The sequence below is a fragment of the Pagrus pagrus genome, assembly GCF_965226575.1.
Source record: "Pagrus pagrus genome assembly, chromosome: 18".
Taxonomy (NCBI): Eukaryota; Metazoa; Chordata; class Actinopteri; order Spariformes; family Sparidae; genus Pagrus; species Pagrus pagrus.
In genome coordinates, this window is record NC_140202.1 from 22,272,328 (window position 1) to 22,293,776 (window position 21,449).

Sequence of the window (21,449 nt, forward strand, 5' to 3'; positions counted from 1 at the left end):
TGGCCTCTTGGAAACAAAAAGCTGAGATCTTTAGAGCTGATGGTCCTAAAACATAAACCCGCCGTAGATTAGAGTGTTTTGACCGACGGCTCTATTCAGATGAATAAATATTATTAAGCATTCACAGAAGAGCTTAAAAAAAAAATTCATCAACATGCTTTTACAGTAGCGTTTGTAATATATTTAGAGCTGTTACAGAACTGCGAACAGCAACATCTCCATGGTCACTTGAGAAAAAGATCGCAGAACACACCGTTCTCAATCTCCGAAGGTGACAGAAATACAGCATCTGAAATTACTCTACCGGTTGAAAGGAAATAACATCTGTAGACTGTCTGCGCGGCCAATTATACCACCGCACACTCATGCTTGTGTCTCTGATAAAAAAAAAAAAGAAAAAGGAAAAGGTCTTGTAACTGTTCAAACGTTTGCGAGAGGACACGCAATCTGGATCCAATTTGACATCCGAGTCAACATGTGTTTCTGTCGCGAGCTTTCGGGTCAAATGTAAATAAAAGACTGTGAGCGCTTTATGTTGTGAATTCTTCACACAGAAAGAGAAAAGAAAGTTGCCACATTGCTGAATTCATACCAAATGTGTGACTTGTGTTGAATGAAGTCGATAAGTGAGGAACTAAGTCTTATTTTTTGATATTTCTACATATTCACTACATTGTTTTACGCCTCCTGCTTCATTGGTTGACTGATTCATTGGTTTGGGATCTACCACAGTGCTACCTGGCAAATATCAGTTCCTAGTAGCTAAACATTATCTGTTCAAATCAAACCACATTATCTGATTACCAACATTCCTGTCCTTTTACTTTTGGTTTTGGCTGCTGGTGGGAACCTTTTTTTTTTTTTTTTTATCTGACATCAACAAGAATACCAGAGATTGTAGTAAAAATGAAAAAAGATTGAAGTGAACAGGAAAAAAAACAGAAACAGGACAAGAAGAGGCAAAAATAAGACAGAGTAAACATGTGGAACAGACTTTCTCATTGAAGCGTTACTGTATAACTGATGTTTATTCAGAGCAGCGTGTGCATGTTAACAACTTAACATTTATGGGCACAAGATGAAGGTTACATTATTGACTGTGACTGCAGCTGGTGATCGAGGGCAGATGAGCAGCCAGCAGCACGAAAAAACTGTCTTTAAATACTTAAAAGTGCAGGAGGGAATGTAACTAAGTACAGTTACTTGTATGAGTTATTTTACTTGAGTATTTCCATTTATGTAAAACTTTATCCTTCACTACATCTACATCTGTACTTTATACTCCACTACCTTCGTCTGACAGCCTTAGTTACAAGTTACTTTCAATGATGGCATGTAACGCAGTACATCTACTCACATGCTGTACTTACAATTCAAAGATCTTCTGCAACTTTGTACTTCCACTCCACTTCATCTTGGTGGTTTACTTGATAACTTTAGTTACTAGTTACTTTGCAAACTGGCCAGGCTGGTAATCCGTCGACACAGTTTACAGTACACATGGACTTTTTTGGATAATTTACTTTGTCTTCTACTTTTAATACTCTTTTGAGCTCAAAAACTGCTCAAATCTGACCAAAAATCACTGAAACATGAAGTGGTTTTGCCTGAAAATATGGTTTGAAATGTTCACAACACCAACTTCTTTTCGGTTCACTCCGGACTGCTCTCACATGACATCTTCGGCTCATCCCACAGGAGCAACAGCGTGATATCCACATTTTCCAAGCCTATTAGAAGTCCGTCTGCAGCCACGCCGAATCGGTTAAAGCACAACCGTGCACTCACGTTGGTGCAACAACATGATTGGCTGATATGTTTCCCAGTCCTGCTGTGATAAAACACACAATTAGCTTTTGGAGGGAAGAATATGTGTCATACAACTGCCATCCTTCGCATTGTGGACTTTTCAATTCGAAAAAATGCCTTAAGTGGTTTGTCTCCTCTCTTACAACGTCTCTGGCTAAGCTAACCACTGCCTGCTAACTCCACACTTGACATTCAGACATGACAGGGTTGGCAACCCTTTAATCTTTTCATCTGACTTTCCGCAAGAGCGCATATAAACGTATTTCCTTGAAAGACATGTAATATGCGTTGCGTAATTCCAGAGAAAATAAACATGAACGGAGGTGAATGGGTTTCAGCTCTTCTGGAAGACGGTGTTAAGTTGTACAAAAAACTCAGAAGAGTTGTCAGCTCCTAAAAGGCCCCCACGGCTGAAAAAGGTGAAAGGTCATTAACTTACATGTTAGTATGTCAGATGCTTACAGTGTGTATGTGTGTGTGAATGCTTTGCTGTGTGTGTGTGTGTGTGTGTGTGTGTGTGTGTGTGTGTGTGTGTGTGTGTTTAAATGTGTCAGTCCCTAAAGGCATGTCGCTGTCAACCCGGGAACTTGTGCGTCTGACTGTAAGTCCACAGTCCTGCCCTGTCAGAAATAGGCCGGGTTAGGTTAGAAAATGTTTCATAAGCTCAGACTGACCTCTTTCCTCGCTGCTTCTCCCTCTCCACCACCAACACCACCACCACCACCACCCGCCCGTCTCCCCCACCCTCTCTCTCTTATTCTTGGTGTCGCTGTCTCCCTCTCACCCAGACATTAAAAACAGTCAAAAACATGCACAGTGACACCTGAAAAAGTCAACTTTTTCATACTGTTTTTTCTCCCTGCTCTCCCAACTTCCTCCACGGCTCCCTCCTTCTTCATTTTTAATCTCTCGGAAAAGTCTCCCTTCTCATTAATATTTCCTGCATTCTGTTTTCTGATAGCTTTGTGCTCCAAGAGTAATATCCTCCCTACTAAACTGACGGAGGGAGGTGACTGAAATACTTGAGCGCGTATGACGCCGGGTGTGCAGGTGTGTGCGCCTTTGCACAGACGTGTGAGTCAGTGTCCATGCGTGCCGGTCTACGTGTGCGTTTGTGTGGTGTGTGAGCATGTAATTGCATGCATGTGTCTCCGTGTTTGTCTCTCGTCTACCATTTGACTGCCATCTGAATCTGTGGCACGTACAGCAGAGCTACGAAACAGCAGATAGACAGACAGGAGGGAGAGAGAAAAAAAAGGGGGGGAGGAGGAGGAGGAGGAGGAGGAGGAGGGGTGAGAAGGAGTGAAGAAGTAGAGAAGAGAACAAGTGAGGAGGAGGAGGAGGAGGAGAGATGAGGACAGGGAGCAGAGGAAGAAGAGAGACAGGCAGAGAGAGACGGTGAGCATGAGAGAGTTAGACAAATAGAGATACAGAAAGAGAGAGACAGGCTCGGAGGAGGAGGAGGAGGTGGTGGTGGTGGTGGTGGAGGAGGGGTGGAGGAGGAGGGGGTGGGGGGCATCAGCATACAGAGGCAGTCTGTGGTCTTTCAAGCAGCAGCAGCAGCAGCAGCAGCAGTAAAAATAGGGGAGAAGAAAAACAACGATGGCTTGAAAGATTAAATTCCTGTTGGAATAGGAAGTGCAGAGAGAGGGAAGGGCAGAGACCGAGGGAGGCGACGGGAGGACCGGGTGCTGCCCGGGGTAAAGGTGCAACCGGGTTTTGGTGCATATTGTTTAAAGGGAAAAAAATACGCACCAGAATGCTTGAGAACAATTGGTGGTGAAGGATGGCTACCTGGGAAGATGACAACTGGGCAAATGTAGATGACTTAATGCGACGAGACTGTGAAACATTTCCCAGCAATGGAAGCCACGTTAAGGGTCAGTTCACCCAAATAAAAAAAAAATAAAAAAACGTGCTTCTTCACTTACAGATAGGGGTATGTATCCATGCAGAGAGTTAAAGCCTTAAGATATCTGCATTTAAACCCTGCACAATGAAGTTATAGGTGGTTTAAAAGTTGTGATCGATGGATGAGGTTTGACTGAGTTAAAGGGGACTGTTGGGCCTTGGTGGAGGTATGCGCTCTACTGATCACTTTGAGATTTGGCATCATACATTTGAGGTGAGGGAGGGAGGACACGATGCACCAAGTACCTCTGGAATGACTGTTAAATTGTCATTCTCAGAAAACCAGACAGGTACAGAAAATAATTTTCAGCTCCATGAGGTGTTTGAAATACGTTTTTTTACTCATTTTAATAACATTTTCTTTGACGTTAAGCGCTAAATGGTATTCTGCCTGTTTAGATTCCTTCTTATTTTGTGTGTTTTATTTCAAATTCTTGCATCAGGCACCTGTTTCAGTTTGTCCATGTCTGCATTGTATCTAAATATGGCCCAATTTTATATCCTTTTCCATATAACGTCCACATGAGAGGACAAATGCATTATGAGTCACAGAAAATCAGGATTAAAGTGCCTCTAATGTCATCTTTTGTTGAAAAATAAAGTGTTTTTCTGAGAATAAAAGTATTTAACAGTTATTACTGAATCTCTTTTAATGATGTATCATATATATATATTGAAGGAAGTTATTAGCATTATTTTTTGCTTGTTTAAGACTAAAAATAAACATTAAAAGATGAAAACTTTGTGGTTTAATAATTCACACACGAAGGGGTTAACAAACTGATTGAACGAGCCCCTCTACATGGAGAATATTCATTTTAATTTCCTTTTCAGCTGGTTTGATGGATAATGATTCCCCCTTAAAATGTCAACGCTGTTCTTACATTTTCTCATTTTCTGTAACAATGGTTTGGATTTTTGATTTACATTGATATGACACAAAGCAAATCTTTTTTTTATTCTATTACCCCTAAAGCCTGTTTTCACAAAAGAACACAGAGGGGCGAGAAGGGAAGGAAGTGATTGCTAAGTGCTGGAACGGGTCCCACATCTCTCTTACAAGCCAATGAGCGCTGATAGAGAAATTCCAACAAACTGACTGATTGGCACCGCAAAGGATGCCATTCAATTAGAAATGAACGTGTGAATGGGACGCTTCTGAGAGGGATCTGGAGTGATGAAAAATACAGGTTTGGCATGATTGAGCTCAAACCTGTTTGGGGGATTGCTGGTGTGTGTCTTTGTGTGTACGCGTGTCTGTGTGTGTGTGTGTGTGCACTCTCCCTGATAGGGTAGGGGCTTCGTTAGGGTAATTACAGCTTTGCTATGTAAATAAGCCTGTCATAGAGGAGAGAGACACACCCACCTCTTTTTCAGACCCAATTAACCTAACTCCCCTGGAATTTACATACCTAACAATCTACAGCTCACACACACACATACACACTCACACACACACATTCCAGCACTATTGCATGCACACTTAAATAAACTTTATTAAAGTGCAAATACACTTATGCAGCGGTACATGCGACGAACTTAAAGCCAGTCTCAGACGCCAGGTAGTGCAGTGTGTGCGTGCATGTGTGTGTGTGTGTAAACTTTTGTCCTGTTGTGCGTATTAGATCCCGGTCGAGGCGGCAGACTACAGCCAGCCAGGTGATATCTGAATGCATAAGGCATCACCTCAGGCTAACTGGCTGCTGGAGCTGTGGTGAGCAGCATCTATCATCTCAGCCGCTGATGAATGTCTGTCCTGAGTGGCTGTGTGGCGTAGTGAGGGGAGCACAGAGTGCACGAAATGACTCATGGTGGTGGAAGGAGAAGGGAGGAGGAGGAGGAGGAAGAGGAGGAACAGGAGAGGAGGGGGAGGGGGGGCAAGGTAGAAAGCTGAGGAAGAGGAAGGCACAAGGGAGAGGAAAAAGGAGTGATGTGGAGGCTGAGAGAAGGAGAGATAAGAATATTCAAAATGACTGCATGAGGATGGAAAGATGGAGATCCATTGGGGAGAAGAGTGGAGGAAGAGTGAGGAGAGAGGTGCGGAGTAGGAAGAAGCAAACTAAAGGAGGAGCATGAGGGTGGAGAAGCGTGGAGGCAAGAGGGAGAACGGAAATGGAGGAGGAAGGGGGGAGGACTGAGAGAGAGAGAGAGAGAGATGAAGGATGTGGGTGCACGAGGAAGAACAGAGGGAGATAGTGGCGAGAAGGCAAGAAAGTGGGTCAGAGGAGAGGACGACGATGTGGAAGAGGAGGAAGGAGAGAGTGATGAGGCGAGATGGAGAGGGAGATACCAGAGGAAGAGAGGGATGGAGAGGAGGGGATCGCGGTGGAAGTTTGGAGGGCAGCGTCGCCAGGTGCCAAGTGATAAACCAGAGGAGACTCCAGAGTTGTGGTGTTTTAGGGAAACAACTACTGTACGTTCAAACTGAGACGTGAGTCCGCAGAGTAGATGAATCTGTGCCAAAGGTCTGTGCCGTGGCTCAGGACACGCTATGCATGTGAGCAAACTGGTTACAGGTTCAGCATTTTTGCGCCACAAACCTTACATAACCAAACAATTTGACACTGAATAAAAGTTGTAAAAGATCTCCCAGCAGAGATGGAACTGAATTATTTAGTGCAGTTCCAGGGTCAGTTAATATTATACATTTCTGACACAGTACAATGTAAAGCAAAATTATCCGGTTGATTATAACTCAGTTTCTTGGAATTTCACTCAAAACAATGAAAGCAATGTAGTAAACATTAAGGATATGTGGCATTTATGTTTGTTTCTGTGTTACTTTGAAGAAGGTTAAAGTCTCATCGCTCGACTGACCTGTCTTTTTGTCTCTTTAGTGGAGTTTCTTATGTTTCTCCTTAGCTTTTTGTATGTATATTAGAAAATCTGCATAAATAAAGGGTGGATTGGAGCACTCACGGTCGTAAACAATAATGGGTGGACGGAAACGTTGATCTTATTGTGTAATTGCACATTTCCAATGTTTATGATTTTCTATCCTAACAGTTAATTTATTCAACAAATACAGTTTTTACGTACAGCTACGCTGTTGGAAGGCGGTGTGGCTACATGGAGGAAGCGTGTGGACAAAATACTACCAGCCATATCTGCTCATCTGCATTTGATAGAAGGGAGGAAACACAGAGCAAGAGAGAGTACACACTGATGCTGCTTGTGTTTATTCTGTGCAAAGGAGGAAGAGCCAGTGTTCCCGGGGATCATTGGGTTCTCCGATCAATACTGGTGCTATGATGAGACAGTGATAGAGTTTGTGGTCTAGAGCTTAAAAGATACCCACACCATCACTTTCTCTCTTTCGCTCATTCTCCTTCTCCATGAGAGTATGATGGCTAAATTAAAAAATATCATCTTGATCTCACTGTTTTGGCCTCTTCACACAAAAAAGCTGGTTTGTTTTGATTTTTTAATTTAAAAAGAAGTTGGAGAAACACAGCTTTTGGAAAACAGAGGCATAAGCTTGTTCTAACCCTCTTGTCCTCTCTCTGATCGCTCATTACAAATGTACATATTATTTCAGACGACTGCACTCATAAAGTCGTCGTTTGATTGACAGCACAGAGGCACACAAGTGACTGTTCTCCCGGTTCACAGGTAGATTTTATGAGCTGCCTTCAATCATAATTTCATGCTTATTTAGTTTTCTGATCTCAGACATAGAAAAAATGAAAACAACTAAACTATTCTTTTACCATTTTTGTTGTTTTGGCATTTCAGTGAGGATGGAGATCATTAATAAAACAACTGGAAAATGCTGGTGAGGACGCACGTCTGGTCATATGTAAATGTTTTCAAATTTAGTGTGGACGTTGTCTGAAAAACATGCAAATATTAAAAGATTAAGATACTGATAACCAGAGCAGATGCTGGTGATTAGTTTCAGTTGCTTAACAGGAGCAACTGAAACTAAGGCCATATGTAAGTTTACGAAAGCTGTCACAATTGACAGTTACATAGCCTGCATAACATTGATGTCACATTCAATTCTTAGTATATTTCAAAGAAATGGAGAGAGACAGTACAGTTGATTGTACCTGCCCTCGGCAGTTGAGCAACTGGTTTTTCCGGGGTACAGCAACAACACTTGCACAACTGCAGAAGAGCTTCATACTAGAATCACAAGTAAAAATCATGGAAATTAGTTTAGCAGTGTTTAGCCCCCCCATGTTAGCAAACAACCAAAATGCATCCCTCATGTTAGCAAAATATCTAAAATGTATCCTCTATGTTAGCAAAATAACCAAAATGTATCCTCCATGTTAGAAAAATAACCAAAATGCATCCCTCATGTTAGCATAATGACAAAATGCATCCCTCATGTTAGCATAATGACCAAAATGCACCCCCATGTTAGCAAATTAACCAAAATGCATCCTCCATGTTAGCAAAATAACCAAAATGCATCCCTCATGTTAGCACAATGACCAAAATGCATCCTTCATGTTAGCAAAATAACCAAAATGCATCCCCCATGTTAGCAAAATAACTAAAATGAATCCTTCATGTTAGCAAATTAACCAAAATGCATCCCTCATATTAGTATAATAACTAAAATACATCCTTCGTGTTAGCTAAATAACCAAAATGCATCCCTCATGTTAGCAAAATAACCAAAATGCATCTTGATTTGGCCCTGTCATTCTTAAATTTATCTAATCATTTATCAGGGGGGCATTCTGAGTGTTTGGGATGTGTTCCCCCAATATATAATATAATTACGGCCCTGACAGGAACAAAAAGATTCCTTTTCCTATTCATACTCTGTCTTGCTCTGCATTTGAGTGAGATTGTGAGTACAATGAAGACAGTGAAGTACAATTTAATGTATGCATATCATAAACATTTACATATATATCACATTCTACGTCTACTGCATCTTTCAGTACATCTGTGTTGCTATAGATTTACATTCGCTAGTTCACTGAGGAATATTCCTGCTGTCATAACGCTCCTCGCTCCTGTTCTTTCTCCCTCTTCATCCTCTAATATTCCTCTATTCTTTCATATTAAGTCTGCTCATCATGAGGTGTTTGTATTCTCATGTTTAAAAAAACAAGCCCTACCACACTCACACAGAAATATATTTTCTCTCTCCCGCTCTCTCTTCCTCACTCTCTCTCTCTCTCTCTCATACACACACACACACATACAAACACACACACACACACACACACACACACACACACACACGCCGGCGTGCGCACAAACACACACGCACACAGACAGTCAGCTGTGCCCTTCCCACAGCTAGTAGCACGAAAACAGAACACACTGCCTGTCCCTGCCTTACACACATATACACACACACACACACATGTGCACACGCAAACTCTGCAACTGCCCTCTACACACTCTTAAAGGGACATGACACAGACTTACACATCGCCCAGCGAGAGCAGAGGAGCATACGTGAAACACCACGTTAACACTTACAGTAGCTCTGGCATCCTATGTTGGAACGTTCTTGGGAAAAAAGGTGTGTTACTATGAACATCACACTTGAAGGCTAAACTAGAACAAAGTGCCATTTGTGGGAATTGTTTGGGAGTGGCTGATATGCTGGGGATTAAATCATTCTGTTGGTAACAAAATGTGAACCTACAATGTGCTTTATGGACTAACGGCAACAATTCGTGTCATGATTTTTTCCAATTTTAACATATAGTAAAATGCCATCGCCATGTTTGTTCAATTTGGGAGCGGCACACACGACCATAAAGATTCAGAATGAAATGTTTGTGTTTAAATTAAATGATGAGACCACCTGGAACTCGATATCATGAATAAAACTGCTTATAAGTCAATAAAGATGAACAAAAATGAAAAAAAAAAATGGACAAACAGATCAATATTTTTGCTCTTTTTGTTCAGTATCTGTGACATCAGACCTTATTTGGATACAGGCAGAGTGAGCTCTGTGTTGAAATGAATAATAGAACAAAAAAAAAGAGTCCTCAAGTAGTTTGTGATCCCTTGCACCTCTGTCAGGACCCTTACTAGTCCCTGGATCCCAGTTCCCAGTCCCAATAACCCAAATATTGCGCGAAAAGAGCAATAAAATAACTTACGGCCTCTTATGTACAGTTATATAATCAGGTAACTCAATAACCTCAATCAGTGGTGTGCGCAGACTATCTGGGGGTCAGGGGTGAGAGTTAATGAGAGGCCCCTCCTGCGTGTGCAGAGTAAAGGTTAACGTTCATAGTTGTCATAAGGTTTCACTGCAGGACAAGTACTTGCTGAACACAGGGGGGGCCCCAGGTGGGCATTCGGGCCAGTGAAGTGCCCCTCTGCTGTGACATGGGTGCAAAAATGAAACACTGAAACGCAGCATCAAGGGGAAATGCCTCAACTGACATTAGGGTTGAATAAAAGTTACACATTGGTAACTGTACATGGACACAAATGCGACGCGAGGCCTGAACTTGAAAGAGTCCAGAAGAGAACTTGAACTTGAGCGAAGTCGAGAAAACTGAGACACTGTAGCTTTAAGAAGCCCCCACCGTCTCACAACAGGGGGGGCGTGAGCTGAATCCAGGAACAGCGATTGAAAAAAAAAAAAAAAAAAAAAAAAAAGCTCCACCAGTGGACTGTTTCAAGTTCCCCCCGGCTGAAACCCTGCCTGATTTGTGGGCAATGTTGGGGATGTAGAAAAAAAAAAAAAAAGGAAACCGGAGCAAAGAGAGCGCAAGGGAGAAATAGGGAGACAACACTAACTGGGTAGCTATGGAGATAGTAGGTTTTCCTGGTAGCTTTCTTTGACAGGTGTCGAGTGGGATAAAATAAAGTGTCAGAACAGCCTCCCAAGATGTACGGCAAGGGCAAAGGAGCTGTGGTCCCCTCCGATAGCCAAGCAAGAGAAAAGTAAGTACATTATTGCACTGTCACAAGAGAACCAGCCAAGAAGAGTGTGCTGCTAGGTGGCTAAACTTGCTAACTGATGTGAGGCAGTCACTTCAGCGGGAGCACGCGTGTTCTCCTGCGAGCTCTTGTGTGTGTGTGTGTTTTTTTGTGTGTTTTTTATTTGCTAACATGCAAGCAGCAAAAAGTGATGCTGCGATAGTTTATTCGCCGCGTTTTGTAGCCACCGCGGCTGCCTCTTCCATCCTCCAACTTAACGCAGGCATGGCTGCTAAGTTAGCCCGAGCGGCTAGCCGTGCACTGCCAGTTTCACTCTTGCTCTTTTTTCTCTCTTGTTTCTCTCTCTCGTGCCACTGGCAGTTTTTTTTTTTCGTGGGGCGACTTAAAGTTGCACCGCTCGACCGAGGAAGGGAGCGTTGTGCTGCACGTGTTTTTTTTTTTTTCGGGTATAACGTACAAATGTGCGCACTCCCCGGCGGCTTGAATTGTCTGCGAGGAGCGTTGCTGGGGATCCCACTCCTCCAGTCCCATCTCGCCCCAGTGAGTGGGGAACAATGCATTGTAGCTAGCTGGCTTTTGTGTCGCCCCGCTCGAGCAGCGGCGGCGGCGGCAGGTAAAAAGGGATTTGCTACAAAGTAGCGACGGGACGCGTTCTAGAACGGTTCCGCGGTGTTACCGAACGTTCCACGCCGGCTCACTTTGTCTGCGCTGTGTGCGTCCGGTCAGCGGAGAGCCGCCGCCGCCGCCGCCGCCACGGTCTCCGCGCAGCCACGGAGCTGCGCCTCATAACTTTTGTGGCCCGTACGGATTTCCTTCAGTCACCCCCCGAGTTGTGCGAGTGACTGCCGGGGATCGACTCCGAGCTTCCCTGCCTGTAGGAGGAGACCCAGATGTGGGCTTTTTTTAAAAAAATAAAACAGTGGCCGGTTTGTCAGGAAGCACAGGCGGTGTTAGCTTGTGGAGCTGTAGCCTCTCTGTCGATCCCTTTGTCTGCATGCCTCCGTCTCCATGCCTGTTGTTCGCTCAGGATGGATGCATGCCGCACGTTTCCCAGCACTTAAACAATCCACACGGGCTAAAGATCAGTCAGAAATGTGGCTTTATTTACTCACAAACTTTTTATGCTTTAATTCTGAAATTTAAAGCCAGCATATGCAGGGAACTTCCTTTGCTGATGGCCACTGTTAACAAAGCCAACTAACCTGCACACGCTTTCATTCAACTTTGTTTGCTGTCTCAACGCTTAATGCTAGTCCCTGTTCCACTACAGCTGAATAACCCAGAGGTAGGAGCATCCACACAGGTGAATGCTCACGGCTTTATTCCTCACAGTGGATGGTTCGAACACCAGCAAATGCTCACTCGCTCACCGACTGGCTGGACCAGCCAGCAGATTGGGGTACTGAAGTGGGACAGAGTTGTCAGACTCATGTGCATGTTTGCCTCATTTACCTCCTGAAGCTCTCGCCTCCCCTTACGCCATGCCCTGATCCCACACTCTTTCTCCGTGTCTTTCTCCATCTGCCTCCCAACTCTCACTTCCCATCCTTTGCTGCTCCTCAAAGTCCTCATCCCTCGCTTCGCTGTTGAATTATTGAGACGGACTGAAGCAGCTGCTCTCAGCTTTGCGTCAGAGTTGAGAGAGACGGACGAGAAGGGAAGAGACAGAAGAGAAGGAGAGATATGGTGGGCCGACTCATCCATGTTTAAAGAGGGGGTTTTGTCGGGGGGCCTCAGGCAGGATGTCAGGTGTGCTGTTGGTGTACATCGGGGAGGTTTCTCACTCTGGGAGTAAGCGTATGCACGCTCTGATGTCCCATCTCAGGACGTGAGGGGGAACGGCGGGAGGGAGGTCAGGAGGTCACCTCACATGGTGGTGCGGAGGATGAAAATTTTGTTTCAGCACGAGCGAGGCGGGGAAGTGTATAAATCAAATGAGAGTAGAATCTGATCCCAGCAGTGAAACTTTGGTGTCACTAGGCTGTATAACCTTAAAACTAAAGAGAAATAGTTGCTGGAACTATCTTTCAGATTTTTTATGGCCCTTTATGAACATAATTTCACATTCTGGCTGTCAAAAGCAACCATGACCATCCTCTTTCCCTCTCCATCATGACTCGACTGCTCCTCTGATCCCCTGTACCTCCTACTGTTTCCTCCTCTATAAAAATGGGGCATGCCCACTCTCATGTTCGAGCCAAAACAAATTGTTCCCCTCTCCCTTTACCCCGCCGTCCTATAGATGCTCCTTCTCCTCCACCTCCTCCTCCTTCTAAAACTTCTCTTCCTTCTCTATGAGCTAGCTTCTGAGCTTTAATAATGCAGTAGGCCAGGTGCACGCACACGCAGCCCCTTTTGCAACCCACACGAAAACACACATACACACACACACACACCACACATAAAAATTTCATTGAAGGCCTCTTGAGGGGGGGATCTGCAGTGTGATCCTCCTATCCCCAGACATAAGACCACGTCTAACCATTCCTTTCTAGTCAAACTCCTATAGAAGGCTGCACATGTATTAAGCAGGTCGGTAAACCTGCAGTGTACAGGGAGATGTAAACAGTATCAATATTTGAGGCGAGCGCTGTATCCTAAAGCTTCCTGTGAGCCTTTTCCAGTTATCTCAAAAGTCTTACAATCAGTACAGATGCAGGGAATCTATAGGTGTTAAAGTGTGATTAGTAAACAGCAAAGTGCAGCGATGTGTATGTGTGCTGTGCAGGTGTGTGTGTGGCCCAATGCTAGACTGACCTGCGAGTGGCAGTGACTTTACACTCTACACCAGCGGTCACGTAGAGCTTTGTGACCTACAAATTGGTAGGAGCCTCAGAAAGTGGTCAGATTCCCCTGGCTAAAGTGGTCAAGTGTGTGCATGCGCGTGTGTGTGTGAACTGCAGTCTTTAGCCTCTCGGGAGCATCGGCCAATTGTACAACAACCAAACCTGTCCCACCGTATTGTGTTGAATTGAGCAAGTCAATGAAGTCAGGATGGATTCTGCTGTTAGGCATTTCATAGTTGTGCAGGACGGTACATTTATTTAGAGCTGAATGATATCAACCGGTGTAGATCACTCCAGGAAGTTTAGAATTAATGGCTGCCTTGGCTTTGTTTGTTTGTTCATCTGGATGTCTGCATGTGCGTGTATGTTTTCTTATCTTGGTGACTATCTGACAGAGGGGAACACCCATAGCTATTTATTACCCTCCAAGAAAGATGGTCCTCTCTACACATACAGAGAGACATTGCACTGCTCATTGAAACTATTATCACTTTTACACACACGTTTGGCACGTAAGTTCTGCGCCTGCATGAGAGGAAATAACTCTCCGTCCCACGAGGTGAAAGAGTAAAACTGGAGCCCGACTGATATATCGGTTGGCTGATATTATCGGCCGATATTGGCCTATCACAGATATATCAGTATCGGTATATATGTTTCACGATATGCGTCTATGAAAATGTTTCTTTTTGAAACATGCTTTGGGTAATTGACAATAATTAAATTCCCACTAATGTTTTTGTTGCCACTTTAGACGATGAGGTTTATAGTTAGCTGAGCTTCTGGTACATATCTGTGTCACATGTCTTTGATAACCACATTGAGGAATCGTTGCAACGAATGTATCGATATCATAATTTTCTACTCGCTAACATCGGCCACAAAATCAAGTATCAGTCGGGCTCTATATACAAGCCATTGTTATGATAAAGCAGGGTTTGCCTCAAATGTTCACACCATTCTTGCTAATATTGCCACTTCTGATTTGGAAAACTGTATGTCTGATAAAAATTTGGTGAAGAGGCGGAGGCAAAATATAGAGAGAAACGGTGTTAAATGGATGAAATCATGGGTATTACAGCAAGAGGCTCTCCCTTTCCTTTCTTGTTTCTCTTCTTGTGGATCTATTTAGCTTAACAGCCAATCAGAGTAATTTGTCTCACCAATGGGCCACCAATTCTATGAGCTCATTCGACCTGAAAGCCGCTGACAAGGTGTGGGGAAAAGCTGCAAAAACTCTGGCCACAGACACCCACCAACAGCCCAGATATTGGCACGTAGTATGTCAGGGCCCTTAGACTATAAATGTGAAAAAAATAATGCTCAATACAATTTTCCCAGAGTTGAAATTTTCTTCTTTCGTCCAACCAACAGTGAGAAAGAAAAGCTGCAAATCGTTACATTTAAGAAACTGCAACATGTTCATGTTTCACGCCTAAAAAAATAAGTAATTTTCTTTAACTCGACTAATTGATTAATTGACTGATCATTGCAGCTGTATTTAATGCATGTTGCGTATAAACTATAGAACTACAAAACATTGCATTACACATGTACCATGCAAAGTTTCTGACTCTCTCTGTGGGGCAATCACTTAAATGATTTTCAAATGTCAAAAGCTTCCAATAAAATTGGTATCCATAACATAACACACAAGCTGGGTCAACAAGCTTATGCTCAGACCAGGTCAGGAGGGGGGTCATGACGACAAATCCAATGCCATTCACCCATTGAACCACTGTTTCAGGCTACACTAAAGAGCAGACTTATTGACCAGCAGTGTGCAGTTTAGATGTGTATTTCGTTGCACAGCCTTGAATGTTTATCTGTAGTTGTGTCTGAATTATTAGCATTGTCCTACTTTGTTATCGTATGCACCAAATACACTGCATACTAGTGTGTGCTCGTGAGTATGTGGCGTGCAGATTACTTTGACGTCATATAGAACTGATCATGTGTCACACTTGATTAAAAGCTGGAACAAACACAGATTTATTTCTTTGCTATTTAAAAACACATTTAATCGTCATATTCTTTCGTCATATTCTTTGGTTGCGTGCATTTATATCTGCCAGCTGCTGCCCCTCCTGCTGTGATGATGTTCAGAAAATGCCCCCTGACTGCGTCGTGTCTATGCGAAGGACAAGGTGTGATCATGTAGCAACCATCGGCTCCAAACTACAGTTATTGTCTGTTCGCTTATTCATATCTTTTACAGACTACATTTGCATACTAACAATGCATATTTTAAACCTTTGCATATCATTAGTAGTAAGAACGGGTCAGGCGCAGATCGTCTCTCCATCACAACACTCTGCAGTAGTAGTTTCTGCCATTTCTGTTGCTCCCATGTGCTCGCCTCATCTGTAGCTTGATTCAAGCCATTTAGCAGAAATAGTAATGAAACGAGTGGATTCTCACACAGAAGTGTGCAGTGCTTTACTTTCCCATGTGGACATTTACTTATTCATGGTTATTTTTAAAGGGACACACACCTAATTATAGACTATCATCATTAGGACTTTAATCTGTGGATTATTTTCTAGATTAATCACTTAGCTGTTTGGTCTATAAAATGTTGATTAGTATTTCACAAAGCCCAAGAGGAAGTCCTTCAGTGCCTTGTTTTGTCCACAACCCAAATATACCCAGTTTACTATCATAGAGTAGTAAAGACACCAGAAAATAATCACATTTAAGTAACTGGAATCAGTTCTATCTTCTCAAACCGCTTAATTGTTTATCAAAATAGTTGGTGGTAATTTAAATGGTGACAACTTATTGACTAATTGTTGCAGCTCTGATTAACTGAATAGACTGATAGATTAAAATGATCTAAAGATTATTTTTCTGCCTGCTACTGTAATCTGTAAAAAAAAACATCAAGCCAATTCTCACTTTTGTGAACCTGAAGTCATCAAATTTCGGCCTACGCGCCTTTTAAAAATGGCTTCAATGATTGTTTGATTGGTTGCAGATTAATTTTCCTCGATGGATCGTCCTTGCATTTCAGTTTGTGTTTCCCATATTTAATTATTTAATCCCAAACCATCAGTCCAAATTAGGTTTATATGATGGAGTAACGTATATTTCTTCATAGCTGCAGCCCGAAGTTTGACCCTGTGGCTGGTGATGATGCAGTAACATATAAATAATTTCTACGTTGGCAAACTGTGCACAGTTATTAAAAATCACCCCATTTAATTTCTTTAGAATACAAAGATAGTGAGCTTATCAGCTTCCTATCCAACATTTTTATTGTCCAACTATACATCATGTTAAGAGGCTTAAATGCACTTAAACAGACCTTCATCCCACCATTCAGCAAAACAATTCTGTGGAAGTCAGCATTGTGACGGCAAATTGGCTGTTAGTGGTTAAAATCAAACTGCACAACAGCCTTATTATCTCAAAACCATGTTTCATTGATCAGCTCATTGACTAATGATGGGGACTTTGACACTGAGCTACTGTCCTTCTCATTAGGACCTTATTGGCCTGTCAGAGGACTGTCTGCTCTGGGCACACAGGGCACTGTCATATCCACGCTGCCGGTCGATTGATGGTCCATTAACAGCCTATTAAACACGACTAAGTGAAGGCGTTAGGAGTACAATGTTGGGCCAATGGGGGTTTCCCACTCCACAGCATGGTTCTTGTGTGTGTTAATAGACCCTGGTGGATTGTTCGTTATCAAGTGTGTCTGGCCTGTTATAATAGCAGTTATTTAAAAAAAGTCTGTTGAGAGCTTTTAAAGTATTGTTGGAATTGGAGGGAATGCGTGTCGTATGCAGCTATTTCTGTCAGAACCTGGTGTGTTCAGTCAGAACACATTATTTCTCACACAAGTCGGCAGGTGTTTTTCAGCTTCAGCTGTGATTTGACGACTCGGGATGCTTAGGTTTGGTAAGATGCACAGTAGTGGGAAAACTATACAGGCCACAGAAGTGCTGCTGGGATGATGGGGCTCCTATAGCTTGTGAGAAATTGTACAGAAGTCCTTTGGAGGTACCCTGGAGCTTCACCTGCTGGGACCACAGCCAATTTTGTTTCCTGGGTCATGGTTTTTACCCCCCAAATAGAGCTGCAATGTTTAGAAAACAATTAATGAAAATTAATCACCAACTATTTTGATAACCCAGAATTTGTTAATTTCTCAGTGAATAATGCATGATGCTTGATGAAAAAAATCAGGCATACTTGTGAGTGGGCCTTGGCGGAGGTATGGTCTCTACTCAGTGCCATTCTAGTTGACAATTTTTTGGACATTTTAAAGACTAACTGCCCTCAGTCTCTACTCTCAAGATAGTACTTTACTTTAGGAGTGAGTTAGGAACTATCAAAGTGAAGGTAACGGTACTGAAAGTTGCTAACTGGTCAAACACAAGCTGTACAAGTTGTCTACAGCATTCATTCTGCAAGCAAACACCAGTTTCTGCAAGTATTAATATTACAACTGGGGTTGGGAAGCTCTTTACAATCATTGATTTTTAAATTACAGTCATGCATACGACTTCTCTTTTTATTGAGATACAAACGATATAAAGAAAGTCAACATAAGAACAAAAAGTGCAACCTTTCCCACTACTGGCTTATTGTTCCAGTACATTATTACTGAAGAAAAGCAACACTTGCTCATCCTATGTACAGTGATGAAGGGTATCTTGACTCTTCTCCCATTCAAACATCTTAGCTGTGCTTCCACCAAACACTTTCAGTATTTTATCTATGAAACCTGTACCTATGTGTACCGAAACCCTCAAGGCGGGGTTGTAACTAGCTTCCGGCTTAACCCCTCTCACTTCCAGCAGTTGGATAAAACCAGACCAGATTTTTCTTGATCATGAGAAGCTGCAGCAATTATTGACACTGACACATTCTAACCTATGCTGTACTTTTACTGCCAGATTGACAACTTACTGCCGCCCTTTTCCGTTGCTCTGCTCACGTTGCCCGTCACTTTTCTGCCACTCTCACTTGCTCAGCCACGCAATCGCTATACCGAACATCTAATGTCTCGTGTGCGTTTTTTGTCTGTATGTATGTGGTTGTTCATTACAATAAGAAGAAAAACTTTGATGAAAAAGACAGGAGAGTTTGGGAAATCCCACATCGGATGCATCCGATTCTCTCTGACCAATCGGTGATCTGCAGTGTTTTATTTCTACCTTTAGTCTCAGCTCGAAGTTGACAAAAACAGGACGTAATGGATTGGTTCTGTTTGTACCATTCACATCTCTCGTAAGTGGAAACGCAACAATAACCACTCTAATGTATAATGAACTGAATTGGACTGGACTGCTTGATGGAAATGTGGCTATAAATGCTTTTTATCCATTGTTGGTCCGTTAATATCTAACATTCATTATTTGTATGTGGTTAAAACTCGAAAGGAAGCACTACACTTTTAGTCTGTCAAATATTTCTTGACTATTCGCTCAAGAGACCTATAGTTTATTCTATTTTAGTTCCTCGACCTCTTTCCATTTGGGGTAGGTTTGTAGGTTTGGTTTTGGTTTGTTCTTTTGTGTGTTTGTCATTTCATTGGTCTTGAGAAATAAGGACGAGTTTGGCCTCTAACAAATTATTTTCTTTTGCATTTCAGGTTGGCGTTATATGTGTACGAGTACCTGCTACATGTGGGAGCACAGAAGTCCGCACAGACCTTCCTGTCTGAGGTAAGATCCGTAACTCTTAACGATGTTTATAGAGTTATTTAAAGAAATGATGAAAAAAGTAATCAAACACGTCGCTTGTGAGTGTAGAACAGCTTTCTTTATTTATAAAAGTGTACATACTATAACCAGGCGGCTTTAGTGGATGTTTACAACAACTTGTATTGTCAGTGCAAACATGCTAAACATGATTACAGAGCGTAAGGTGTTGCATCAATATTTCAAAAGGAAATCCTATAAAGTTACACCAGATCATGCTCGCAGTCTGCCACGGTGCAAAAACAACTGATGCAGTTGTCTGTAGGCATGTGTGTTGTTGGAAGTATGCATTTCTAAGCCTCTTAACAGCACTTTTGGGTGCAAACGGGTGAATGAATTGAGCTATTTTCTGAATCCACAACACATTTTACAAGTTAATAAAAGGGAAAAGAGGACTTAACGGAAAGAAGAGAGTCAGGAAAATGGAGATCGGTAGAGCCAGAAAGATGCCCATCTTCACGTCCGAGGCCATTGACAGTTTGAGACTGACTGATTATATGTTCTTAACCCCTGGACCTGCAGACATAATCCTCTCTCTAGTGGCTGCAAGTGACTTTTCTCTCTTCCTCTCCACTCCTTCAGATTCGATGGGAGAAGAATATTACATTAGGGGAGCCCCCTGGATTCCTCCATTCGTGGTGGTGGTGAGTGTCACTTCTTCTGAGTATGAAATGAGCTAGTTTTGTCTTGCTGTGATACTGTAAGTCTATGCATTTTATTTTCTTAGGTGTGTAAACAGTACTGCCTCGAGCTGTGTATTCTAAAGTCTCATTTATGCTAAACTTTAGATACGGATATGGACGGAGCCTTCTGTCCGTACTCCGAGTTCATTTCGTCCATTTTTCTGCACGTTTTCTGAAAGCTTAGGGATACCGACAAGCAGAGCAGTACCTCCGGTAGTCATGGGGGCAGTGTAGCAGTTTGGCCAATAGTTGAAGCGCGAAACAACCACAGGACAAGAAGTAGAAGTTTTAAAAATAGTGGAGCTTTTGCGGAGAGGTATTGTGAATTGATGAGAAGTTTTAAACGTTTGTATGTTACTTTGTTCAAGAAACAACAGTTACTACAGAACAACTGGGAGGCGATAAGACGGGAATTAAATGTGAGTTGGATGGTCCAGGCAAGACCGATTTGACTCTGAACGGTGCCTTCAAGTGGTTGTTTAGCTTGACATCAATGCCAACGTTCAGGATGCTCAGAAGTATGTGGGCAGTGACGGTTATATTGTTAAAAATAGATGCATATATTTTCATACATAAAGGGATCATAAATGAGCCTTAAGACTGCAACCAGCAATTACATTAATTATCAATTAATCTGCCAATTATTTTCACAATTAATCCCTGAGTCATTCAGTCTATAAAATGTCAAAGCCCAGAGTAACTTTTTTTGTCCAACAGTCTAAAACCCCCCAAACTCTATTTACTATCATAAATGACAAGAAAAGCAGCAAATCCTTCTGTTTAAGAAGCAGGAACAAGTACATTTTTGATGATGAATATTTAATTGAAACGATTAATCGATTACCAAAAACGTTGGCTATACATTTTATTCCGATCAACTAATTGATTATTTGACATATCACTGCAGCTGTAGTGTACCCTCCCTTCCCAACACATGCGTACTCATCCCGACCCTACATAATTCATCACCGTCATATGCACAAACGGTAGCTTCATTTTCATGGTCCGAAGGCTCATGAAAGAGCCATTATTCAAATTTGAATATATTAAGCTAATATTTTATGTACAAACTCAGATATTAATTTACTTGAAAAATGCCAAATTTTAAAATAATTGATGGTATTCCTGCTCAGCCATGATTAAGAGTGACTCCTATGGATTGGAGGTGATGCAGAGTCTCAGCTTTGGGGTTGACCAGACTAACCGAGGGCGTGACCCCCTCCCTCCATGTCTTCACCCCCTCCTCCAGTTCTCCATCCCTTCACCCCCGGTCCTGAAACAATAGATCCAGATGGTTAGGGAATGGACCAACCCACCCCCCCGCTCCCTCTACTCCCCTCCCCCTCCTCACCCTCTTGTCACCCTTTGTGTGCCCCCCACCTCCCACTTTTCTCCTTTGTTCATGTGGGAGAGGGATTCTTAGCAGATTAACCCGTTGCATTCCATCTTCCTTTGTGCCACCTCTTCATCCGCTGTCTTCCTCCTTCCCCCAACACCTCCTCCTGTCATTTCTGCCCCTGGCTAAGATTTGACCTTAAGGGTCATCACCTCAAGCATCGATCAACAGTTTCACTTTTTTTTTTTTTTGAGAAATCAAGATGGGGCAGGAAATCACGCAAGACATTTAAAAGCACTTTAATATACATGTCATGTTTACATACAGCTGG

The 21,449-nt window shown here is 42.6% G+C and overlaps 1 protein-coding gene across 4 annotated transcripts in view; it reads left to right on the forward strand.

Moving 5' to 3' along the window:
* Window positions 1–10,355: 10,355 nt before the first annotated feature.
* LOC311274301 (single-stranded DNA-binding protein 3) overlaps window positions 10,356–21,449 on the forward strand; it is a 43,062-nt gene continuing 31,968 nt past the window's right edge. For all 4 annotated transcript variants that reach the window (XM_084381866.1, XM_084381863.1, XM_084381864.1 and 1 more), the window contains exons 1-3: window positions 10,356–10,602; window positions 18,991–19,063; window positions 19,682–19,743. In XM_084381866.1, the coding sequence (XP_084237992.1) occupies window positions 10,547–10,602; window positions 18,991–19,063; window positions 19,682–19,743 (191 nt within the window). In that variant the 5' untranslated portion in view covers window positions 10,356–10,546. The remainder of the gene's footprint in view (window positions 10,603–18,990; window positions 19,064–19,681; window positions 19,744–21,449) is intronic.